The sequence below is a fragment of the Ostrea edulis genome, chromosome 6 (genome assembly GCF_947568905.1).
Source record: "Ostrea edulis chromosome 6, xbOstEdul1.1, whole genome shotgun sequence".
Taxonomy (NCBI): Eukaryota; Metazoa; Mollusca; class Bivalvia; order Ostreida; family Ostreidae; genus Ostrea; species Ostrea edulis.
The window spans coordinates 31,812,406-31,824,552 of record NC_079169.1 but is presented as its reverse complement, the minus strand read 5'-3'; the positions used below and the strand labels follow the sequence as shown (position 1 = coordinate 31,824,552).

Below are 12,147 nucleotides of genomic sequence, written 5' to 3'. Positions count from 1 at the left end.
ATCCTCACCCTGCTGTGAGGAACTCGTGGCTGAACGCTGTACATCTGGGATAATATATCCCCCATAACCTGTATCTGATGCATCACTGAATAATTCAAAGTCTCTCAAATCTGAAACATCTATTGTTCTTAACATTGCCCCCTTTACGTTTAAATTGTAAATATTTTCAGACCAGAATAAAACTTCCTGAATTGCACTTTCTGACAAGAATATTTTGCTATTCCAACTAGTCCGGGACTCAACACAAAAATACAAATATCTAGTCATAATGCGAACTACGTTCCTGAAGACAGGCTTCATACTAATAATCTGACCAACTAAGCGAGCAATCGGCCTAACGTTGAACATATGTGAAAAAACTGATCTCTCCAAAATTTCATTTGCTATTGAACATGGTACTGTCTTTGTAGATTATTAGCTGTATACTCGCTAATCAATCAAAACGCACTATCCATGGATTCCGCCATTTTATTCCGTGCTCTTTCTATATATTCAAAACCAATCACATACAACATTATAAATTCCGGATTCATTACATCCATCTCCTTCTTGCTTTAGATTTCCATCCTATATTTTGGTTAATTTTTTTTTTATATAACTTTCAAGTACAGATGAGGAATACAAGATCCCAGAAATAAAGACTTTTACCCAGTTTTTTCCCCTTATTTTTCATAAAATGATTAACATGTTGCTTGACATTCAATTAAACAAATGTGATACATAATTAAGAGCTTAATTAGCCCTCATTAACCTACTGGGGATTATTATGCCCCATTCACTGTAGGTTCCCCTAACTCACTACAGCACAAAGTCTTTCAGCCTGATCGGTTGTTTCCTTTCCCGACCACTACGGCGCACAACTGGTGTCTTCGGGCTCAAAGTAACACTTGGAGTCGCTTTATTCTTAGTCGATACAGACACACACTGCTTTGAACTAGCATCAATTGGATTCCTCATGGAAGATTCGGGTAACTTGATTCTGGCCACTTTAGATCTTCATCCTCAAACTTTAACATCACTTTGTCCATAAGATCACTGCGAACATGATCACTGATTTTCTTGAAACTCGATGCATTGCGTGTAACAGAGTCATCTACGGTCACCATCGAGCCTTTCTTATTTGGCACTCTCCTAGGATTTGTGTCATAAACTGGCTGCAGTTTGTTTCCACGAATCTCCTTCTTCATCAAAACAGTATCTCCAACTTGAATATTCGAGTTCATCGCATGGTTTCTTTGATCACCATACTGTTTCATGATGCGTTTCGCTTCACTATCGCGTGTCCTCACCCTCTCATCAAGAACTAGTTCAACTTTTTCTCCGAGGTCTGTGGTAATTTTGTTCTTGGTTCCCGATTAAAAAGTAGTCTGTACGGAGTTTGTCCTGTTGACGTATGTGGAGCTGCACGGTATTGCCGTAAAAATTTGTAAATTTCCTGTTTCCAATTCTGCTGATTAATATGAGCAGAGCGTATCGCTTTCATGAGTGGTTTGTTAAAACTCTCAGCCTGGGCATTGGTCCGGGGCCATCTGGGGGTGATCCGTCGATGTACAAATCCCATGTTCTCTGCAAACTGTTTAAATTCATATGACTGAAATGGGCTACCATTGTCACTTTTTACAGTTTTTGGTAATCCAAACGTACTAATGACTTTGTCAAGTACCGGAATAGTCGATCTTGCAGATACAGACTTCACTATTTCGACAATAGGATAACGGGAGTATTCATCCACCATGACAAATAAGTAATCACTTGAAGGTAAGGGTCCACAAAAGTCTATGCTGATGTTCTCCCATGGTCCTGATGGTAACTCAGACATCTTATAAGGTCTTAACTGCTTCTTCGATCATTCCATCCATGCCAGGAAACCACACTTTGGTGCGTAAAAATGATTTCATCTTGTCCTCACCCTGATGACCTTCATGTGCAATATCAATAGCTCTCTGCCTTAGACTTTTGGGTAATACAATACGATGATTCCGAAGCAGAATATTGTCCGAATGTACAGTGAGCTCATCATGAACAGCTTTGATTGCTGTCAATTCACTCAAATCAATATCTTCACTATCATCAGTCTTCATCATGTACCACGTTCCAAATCTTGTATAGTGGATTGGTCTTTGTAGGGTACTGTATTTCTGAGTTGCTTCCCGTACTGTATCCAAGTCAATAGCTTGTAGTAGTGATGCTCTCGTAATAAAGTTGACATATCTCTCTGCTAAATCTTCTTCTTGTGATTTCTGATTTCCACTGACTGGGTGCTGGGAAATATAATCTGCAATATTCTCGCTTCCGGGACGATACTTTATCGTAAAGTTATACGGCTGAAGACGTAGTCCCCATCTTTCAATTCGCAAAGGTGGTTGAGGTTTGTTCCAAATTGTCTCCAAAGGTTTGTGGTCAGTTATGATTGTAAAATGTGGTAAACCTCGCAAGTATAGGTCAAAATGTTCGCATGCCCAAACAACTCCCAATGCTTCTCGTTCAGTTTGACTATATCTTGACTCTACTGGTGTTAATGTACGGCTTGCGTAACTCACAACCTTGTTATCATCCTGGATCAGTATTGCACCTATTCCAACAGGGCTAGCATCCACCTACACCGTCACTGCTTTGCAGGGATCATAATATGAAATTACAGTTTCGTCACACAACTTTTCCTGTAGAGTCCTGAATGCATCCTCTCAATGTTTGTTCCAAATCCATGGTTGGTCTTTGCGTGTTTATTGCCTGAGAGGTCCACATATTTTAGCATAATCCTTAATGAAACGGGAACAGCAATTTGTCTGCCCTAAAAAGCTTCTAAGGTCCTTCACACTTTCTGGTCTATTAAAATCACGTACTGCTTTAACCTTCTCTGGGTCTGGTGAAATTCCACTTGTTCCAAAAATCACTCCAAAGAATGAAATTTGATCTGTACGGAATACACATTTTTTATAATTCAAAGTAAGACCTTTTTCACTCAGCCGCTTCAACACTTTACGTAGAGCTATGTCATGTTGCTCCTGGTTTTCTCCAAATACCACTATGTCGTCTGAAATATTTCGCACTCCCTGAATATCTTGGATCACTTGACGTATGGTTTCATGAAATATTTCCGATGTCGACGACACTCCAAAATTCAATCGTTTGTAGCGAAAGATACCCAAGTGCGTACTAAAGGTAGTAATATACCTTGAGTCAGGATGGAGTTCTAGCTGATGATAACCACTACGCAAATCAAGTTTACTGAATACTTTGGATCCATTCAAGTCTAGTATCAGTTCTTCTATGGTAGGCATAGTATGTCTCTCGCGCTTTATGGCTTTATTGGGTTGTCGCATGTCGACACAAAGACGAATTTCTTTTCCATCCTTCTTTGGCGGGGTCACAATTGGTGATACCCATGGTGTAGGTTCTCCTTCTATTTTCTCTATTATGTCCAATTTAAGGAGCTCATTTATCTCCTTCTTAACTTTGTCCCTCAAGTGAAATGGGGTCTTCCTTCTTTTCTGAGTCACTGCCTTGACTGTCGTATCAATGTGAATCTTCACTTGATGATTCCTCAGTTTACCAATGCCTTGAAACAAATGCGGAAAGTCATCTTCCACCTTTCTCTTTGTGCCATCAATACTGTTCAATACTTTGATTATCTCAAGACAATCAGCTGTGGGATATCCTAATAGAGAGCCGTTTGCACCTTCACTACATAAAATGTAACCACATCATAACGCTTCTCCGTTTCTAACATCAAGTCACAAGTTCCTAAAAGTGGTATTTTGCCACCTCCATAGGGCACTAGTTCACAACTTCCTTTCTTCTTCAGTAGCTGAGGTCTTCCCACTTTCACATAATCATCTTCATGCAAGGTGAAGATAACGAACAGCGATCAATCTCATAACTCCTACAAGCAATACAAAATAGATAGTTGGGCAAACACGGACCCCTGGACACACCAGAGGTGGGATCAGGTGCCTAAGAGGAGTAAGCATCCCCTGTTGACCGGTCACACCCGCCGTGAGCCCCATATCCTGATCAGGTAAACGGAGTTATCCGCAGTCAAAATCAGTGTGCCAAGAACGGCTTATGTTGACAGATGAACCACTAAAAACCTCAGTTTGTGTTTATTCAGAGACACAGTAGCATACGGACCTTTCACACGGTTTATGCCAGATTCCACTACTTTGATTCCATAACAGTAATCATCACTATCACTTTCAGTTGAATCTTTGTGCTGTGTCATGACCTGAACTTTCTCCTTCTTTTTAACATTGTCTTTCTTACTCCTGCACACAGATTGGAAATGCCCATTTTCTGGCACTTATGACATTTTTTGTCTCGAGCTGGACATGGTTTATTTTCCTTATGTGGAAACACACCACCACATTTCCAACATTGTTTGTTGAGTTTCTTCGACGAGTGATAACGTTTTTCTCCTCGCGCACTGCGACTGAACTGTTTGGGACCACTAACACCCACCTTGTTAACGGCTTGATCCACATGGCGCTCCATAGCTTGGGCATGGGAATCAGATATTTCCATAGCACGTCTCTAATCCTTTGTCAGGTTCTCTCAGAGCACGTCTCCTGAGTTGATTTGACCTGCAGTGTTGAATTAACTGAGACAGAATTTCTCTGTTTATATTAGTAAATTCACAATGTTTAGCTAGTTTCCGTAATTCCGTAACGTACTCATCCAGTGTCTGTCCCTCTTTCTGTTTACAATTTCTGAACGTAGATATCTCCATTTGCGTGTTTTTTCGCGGTCTGAAATAATCAGTAAGAACCTTCTTCGTTGCAGCGTACGTAGTTTCAGTTTCCCCCTTTTGGGCCTCATAAATGTCAAAAGTTTGTTAACCCACGTAGTGCAATAGCAAAGCTCGTTTCCGATCATCTATGCTTTTAATTAAAGCTTCGTCGGGTTCCTCGCCGTCCGGAACTATAGGGTTTACTAATTTTAGTGCCACAAATAGATTCTCTAAACGTCCGACCCACCTGTCCCATCGAGGGCCTACTGTTGCCTTATCCACGTCTGCATCAAATGCTGGAAAAACTGGTATAGCGAGTTGATCCATCAGAAATCCGGGGTTCTCTCATTACCGTTCTCGTCGCCAAATTGTACTGTCTTTGTAGATTATTAGCTGTATACTCGCTAATCAATCAAAACACACTATTCATAGGTTCCGCCATTTGGAATGAGAGTACTAAACCCCCGTATGCGTAACCCGGACGGAGTTTACCCAAGATTGAGCGGAGGTATAAATGTCTAGGTGTTGCGTGATTGGCTAATATCAAGAGTGAAATTATTTGGAATTGAAAGAAATATTATAGAGGTTCAAATTAATTGTCAGGATGAAAAATTATCGTACAAAATCGAGAAATGACTGAGGAAATTACCATGGTAGGGGTGTGCTTAAAATGAAGTGTGTAATTTACTGTAGATTGCTACGTGTTGTAAAAAAGTACAAATATGGCCTATAAAAGGCACGGGACCCTATATATTTTTTGTCATTTTTTGTCATTTTTTATCAACACTTGGAATGAACTTTGAAATGTTTGCGGTCATTTGTTTAAAATCGATATAGTTAATTAGTGAGAGGGCCAAAGGTTAACATTGAGGTCTATGGGAAATGAATTGGTACTCTTTTCCCATTTTATTCCGTGCTCTTTCTATATATTCAAAACCAATCACATACAACATTATAAATTCCGGATTCATTACAAACATGTTGTAACAATTCGTTCGTTTGAGACTCTGACTAGACCATTCTGAAAATCCGTGGCCGAGTGGTTAGAGCATCGCGCTCAAAATCACACGGCCTCTCACCTCTGTTGGCGCGGGTTCGAATCCCGCTCGCGCCGGTAAGTGAGAAAGTTTCCAGTTTCGAAAGACCTGTGAATATAATGTGCGGCCAATGAAAGAATTTTTTTTTACAAATATTGAGAATCATTATACATGTATTAATATACAATATTTTACAAGAATGCGATTTTTACAGGAACATTTGAAAACTCACCTCTAAATGCCGAGTGTTGGGCGAGGGAGCAATCACTACCTATTCAAACGTTAGATTTGACGCGGCCATGGCAAGAGCGGGGCTCGAACTCACGATCTCCCGGTTACGAAACGAACGCTTTACCGGGAAATATTACAAAATTTGTGCATTTAAAACAAGGCAGCGATATATGATTTGCCGCGATATATGGGTTATGAAGGAAATAAGCTTGATTACTTGTGATAATAACCCAAGGGAATTTTACATAATATTCAAATATAAAAAGTTTAATAGGAGTGATCTTGCAACTTGGAACTTTTTTCAGCATTTTAAAGATATTTGTAATAACAATGGTAACGGTGAACCTTATCCATTCAGCAAAAATATAGTTCCGGATGTCAGTGATTCAGTTTTCCCTCAACTTGATAGAATTACATCTCTTGAGGACGAGGTTTCATACGCATCAAAAGTTTTGAAGGGTAGGAAAGATACAGGGATAGATAATTTATTGAATGAATATTTTATGAAATTCAAAGACATTTTAATTCTTGTGAAATTGTTTAATTTTCGATTCGGGGGCATTTCCTAAAACTTGGTCTTCTGGAATTATTATACCGATTCACAAAAAAGAACAAGACGTTTGTAAAACATATATGCCCCATGGTGCAAAATTGAAAAGGTTATACACATGTATCATTTAATTGATAGTAGTATCACCAATTTAAAATATTGAGCCGTCCCTACCTGTTTCAACGACTTAGGTCTGTCGCAACTGGGATTTGAACCCCGACCAACCGCATGCGGGGCGAACGCTCTAACCTCAAGAGCAGCGCGGCGGTTTTCATATACCTTGAAAGTAGCGATACTTTTAAATAGTACTCAGGTGACCGATAAGGCCTGTGGGCCTCTTGTAAACCTTGAAAATTATGTGAAATTTTAACAAGATGTACTGTGAGCAATGCTCACTAAGAATACCCCCCGCTTACCCCAATCTCCCAAAGGGTGTTGTTAATAGGTATAAATTACCCCTTTCCTGAGTGTAAAAATATGGTATGCATTTGTAGAAGAAAATGGAAGATATAGTCCAAACACAAATCCATGGCATAAACCTACAATTTTGACCTTGAGATCAAAGGTCAAGGTCATAAAGAGGTCATGAATGTACATGACACATAGTCTCATGGTGATACACCCATGTCTTATGGTATGACTATGTCAAAACCCTATAATCAATTTTGACCTTGAGGTCAAAGTTCAAGGTCATATATAGGTCATGAAGGTACTCGACACATCGTCTCATGGTGATACACTCATTTGTCAAATATGATATGCCTATGTCAAAGAACAAAGAAGTCATGGCCCGGACATGAATCCATTGTAAAAACCTTTAATTTTGACCTTGAGGTCAAGGTCATATGGAGGTCATGAACGTACATGACACATCGTCTCCTGGTGATACACTCATGTGTCAAATATGGTATGCCTATGTCAAAGAACAAAGAAGTTATGGCCCGGACACGAATCCATTGTAAAAAACCTTTAATTTTGACCTTGAGGTCAAGGGTCAAGGTCATATGGAGGTCATGAAGGTACATGACACATCGTCTCATGGTGATATACCTGTGTGCCAAATATGGTATGCCTAAGTCAAAGAACAAAGAAGTTATGGCCCGGACACGAATCTGCACAGACAGACAGACGGACAGACAGTGATTCCTATATACCCCCCAGAACTTCGTTCGGGGGGTATACAAATTTACATTACTCCTAAAATGTCATTTTAAACTCTCAAATTTTCTTATGAATTGTTTGGTATATCAAGTGCAAAAAAGTCATTATTTATTTCCATTACTAGTATTAAACTTATTTAAATGCAAGGTGAAGATAACGAACAGTGATCAATTTCATAACTCCTACAAGCAATACAAAATAGATAGTTGGGCAAACACGGACCCCTGGACACACCAGAGGTGGGATCAGGTGCCTAGGAGGAGTAAGCATCCCCTGTTGACCGGTCACACCCGCCGTGAGCCCTATATCCTGATCAGGTAAACGGAGTTATCCTCAGTCAAAATCAGTGTGCCAAGAACGGGTTAACAATCGGTATGAAACACGTCAGACAGCATTTGACCCAATACGAGGTTGTATTGACGAACTAGATCGTTATAACGACCATAGAATTTGCGAAATGCTGACTTCAATCGAGACTGTTGAAATCCCTGTACCATCAACTTGTTTGTCAGTAGCTTACCTCGATTTAAAAACTGACTATACCCAGAACAAGCTCTTGCATATCGAATCAGTTGAGATATATAAACACCATATGCAGGTGATAATGGAATATTGCTACATAAATGTGGGAAGTTGACGATGGAGAAGCTGAAATCATCCCGTTTGTCATACAGTTGAGTTGTTAGTTTGCCGTTAATGTCTACTTTCAATAAAATATCTAAGTATGAAGCAGAAGTGGACGACTCTGTGGCGTCCTTTATTTCGAGCTCACAGGGATATATCAAATCGACATATAAATCTGTATTGTTAGAAGACATCATTAAAAATCTATTTTATGCAATAATTGATTTGTGTTGCTTGTGTTGTGTTGACACCAACAGACATCGAGTTTAATTGAATAAATCTCGAGTCAATTTTATGTGCAAAAGGATCATGTTTAGAATACTGTAGCTCAATAACAAGCATTGTTACCCCAGTTTTTCTATTTAATTTCCAAATTCTCCTTCAATGTAGACATTAAAAATACACTTCTCAAAAAATTGACATTACTCCAAATCTCAGGTGCGAACCTCTTTAGGTTAAAATTTACGAAATTCTTAAGTATGAATTTTTGCGTAAGCTAATTAGTTTAGTAATAATCAAACCTGATTTGTTGGAAGAAAAATGGACACGACTAATTGGACAAAAGTTAATTTGTTCTATTATTTGCTTGTCAAATATTCTTACCAGAGTTTCAGCCTACACGAGTTTCCGAAATATCATGTAAGGAAACATAACTCTTACATGTATTTACAAGCACCTTGCAAAAATATGTCATTCAAGTGATACTTTAAAGCTACTTATATGTACAGTGTACTGTCGTGACCCCAGGGGTAGGGGGTTGTACCAGGATGGGGCCAAAATGACCATAGTGATTAAATGTGTGTTAACAATTGAACATTTCCAACTTTTTGATAACTACCCTTCAAATATTCTTTTCGCATTTAATTGGTATGAAGCATAATTTGAAATCCTCAGGACTCGTGCAGCCCGGAGCCTTAAGGGCAGGACAGAAATTGCAAAATAAGTAAATAAAGGACACCAATTTTCTAAAACCATCTCCACAACCGCACATCTGAAAGAAAAAAACACTAAATCCATAGTCATGTAGAACAGCAATGTCTCTACGGAAATCCCCGGTATAGAGGTTCTGTCTCCAAGGCGGGGCAAAATTTGCATATAATGTTTATGTGTAAACTATTTGAATAACGCTATTAATACTGAATTGAAGCTGTATAGATGTTTAGAAGGAGTAAGCAGATAGGTCTTTTACCAAGATTGTAAACATGAACCTAGGGATGGGGGTTTTGATTCATCAGCGGAGCGAAAATTATCGTCTTTTAATTTGAAATATTTTATTAACACTGTATAACAACGAAATGCATAGTTAGGAAAAGCAGAAAGTGATGTACCAAAATTGTGAATTAGGCTACCCAGGGTTCTCACTCAAGAGCGAGTCCAAAATACTCATGTATTATTTTTTCACAGAATTACTTTAAAGCAGATTAACTTTCCTTAGCTACTTGCTTGAAAAACATTTGCATGTAAAAGATAAAGTGAGAAGATTATTCAAAAAGTAAATATAGTGGGTGGGCATGAATTATACATTAGGTGCGTTCAGGGTTTATCAGATTGTGACCGACGGTAGGTTAGGAACCAACAACTGCAAATGGTTATTAATGGTAGCAGTTGACTACCAACGTTCGCCATCGGTGTACTTTCGGTTTAAGGAGGTATGCAACACCAGACAAATTTGATATGGATGAAGAGTGGAGGATATGTATAACAATATTTTGAAATTGAAAACTTTCAAATTTACTTTATTTAGTAAAACAAAAATGTAGGTTTAGTTGAAAGCAATCTGAGAAAATTTTAAAATCCCTGCTGGACTCAAAACACGCGATCTACAGTTCAGCAGTCGACGTGCTTTTTTTTTCCCCTTTCTCTTTTTGCAGTCGACGTGCTAACCTACTGAGTTACACAGGTAGGCGAGAATTGTTTAAAATGAATAGACAAATATTGCTGATATTTATATTTTCATCCATGTTTTAAAAGGAAGTCAGCCATTATGACAATGTAGAGAACATCCTTAAAATAAGGTCACCAAATTTACCAGCATCCGGGAGCCTAGGCAAGTTTAGTAGGTGACGTCATCATTAAAGTTCAATATGGCGGGTCTAGAAAAATCATTAGGAATTGGCGAGGATCTTTTTCCATTTGTCATCAATTTGAATGGAGAAGATCAGACATTTTTAGGCCACCTGAGTTTACTCGGGTGACCTATTGCAATTGGTTGTCGTCCATCGTCGTGCGTTAACAAATGAACATCTTTAACTTCTTCCTGATAACTACCGGTCCAATTCTTTTCATATTTGGCATGAAGCATGTTTTGGACAAAGGGGGCATAAATTGAAAATTTCAGGCCTCCCGCACTTGCTGTACATGTATGCATGTACAACTCATTCAAGTGTATCACTATAGGTAAATGTAAATCATACAATTCAACCGTGAATTCAATTTCTTTTTTAAAATTTATATTTGTTAAGTGTTCTTGTACATAATGCACATTAAATTTCTGAAAAAAATCAAGTTTGTACTTGTTGAAACAAATATCAAATGGCTTTCACTTTCACGAAGGCTTAATTTATTTGCACAAGATGCCGCATGCTATCATTTCGGGAGTCGAACACCACTCATTTGGAAGGCAATTGGTCTATAGTCTGCATTATCACATACATTGTCAGCTCCATCGATATCATTACCGATATCCAACTGATCAAATTGTTCCACATTCATCTTGATACAAAGAATTGTGTTAAGTCATTTTTATGTCAGAAGCATCAAATCGAAGCAGTCGTCGAAATAGGACTTTTAGAAGACCAAAGCTTTTCTCAATCACCTGTCTCGACTTGCTGTGACCCACATTGAAGAGGTGTTGGTCTCAGGATAAGTTGCCATAATCTTTAAATGGCATCACGAGCCATCCCAGGAGTGGAAATGCCGATTCCCCAAGTAAAACTCCTGGGGAAACAAACCTACTGACTGGGCAAATAGCTCAGATGATCTGAGGTATTGTGGGTACTCCCTAGATTACCTGTCCATGGCATACATATGTAAATTTGCATCACATGTTCAGGGGTCCGTATTTGCCCAACTATCTATTTTGTATTGCTTATAGGAGTTATGAGTTTGATCACTGTTCGTTATGTTCACTTTTCATGTTGTTAACAGAACAACTGAATGAAACTGTTTTTTCTGTTTTAGTAAGCGTTAACATTTTCCTTAGGGGCCTTGATAGGGATGTGCGATACGTCCACTTCTCCAATCACATAAGGAATCCCGGACATCTCCAAAAGCATTACAAGTTTCCTGAACTTTTACGACACGAGGTCCTGTATAACAGATGGCATTATATCATCCACTGATGGCGTATCAACTCTTGTTATGCTCAAATGAAAAGAACTTTTGCCAACATTAAACCTATCAGCCATTGACCGAAAATTCTCCAGATTACCTAAATTAATAAATTCACAAAAGAACTTGCATCCATTTCATAATAATTTGTAAGCATGATGTAGTTCATATGCCATTTTGCTGATTGAAAGAAATTTTCAAATTTAAAAAACAAAAACATGATCAAGGCACTTAATAGGACTTACCTATATACCATAGGAACATAAATGTCTCTGACTGGATTGGTCTCTGGCCCGGGCTCTTTGTTGTAGGTTTTGCAATTTGCTATTCTCATGGATAAATAGTCATATGATTTCCTAATAAGTCTAAAATGACTTCTAAATTCATCTGGCATATACCTGGGAGTGGCATGTTCATAATAACTCTCTTATCGTAGTGACATCCTCTTTTTGATTGATTGATTGATTTTATATTGTTAAGCGTCCCTC

The 12,147-nt window shown here is 38.6% G+C and overlaps 1 protein-coding gene across 1 annotated transcript; it reads right to left on the bottom strand.

The window, feature by feature from the left end:
- Positions 1–1,303: 1,303 nt before the first annotated feature.
- On the bottom strand, positions 1,304–1,819 carry LOC130047243 (uncharacterized protein K02A2.6-like). Its single transcript, XM_056141861.1, has one exon. The coding sequence runs from the start codon at positions 1,817–1,819 to the stop codon at positions 1,304–1,306; it is 516 nt and encodes a 171-aa protein (XP_055997836.1).
- Between the last annotated feature and the right edge of the window lie 10,328 nt (positions 1,820–12,147).

Bases quoted from the DNA above. Each gene is read 5' to 3' on its own strand.
- LOC130047243 (XM_056141861.1), bottom strand. From the start codon at position 1,819: ATGTCTGAGTTACCATCAGGACCATGGGAGAACATCAGCATAGACTTT.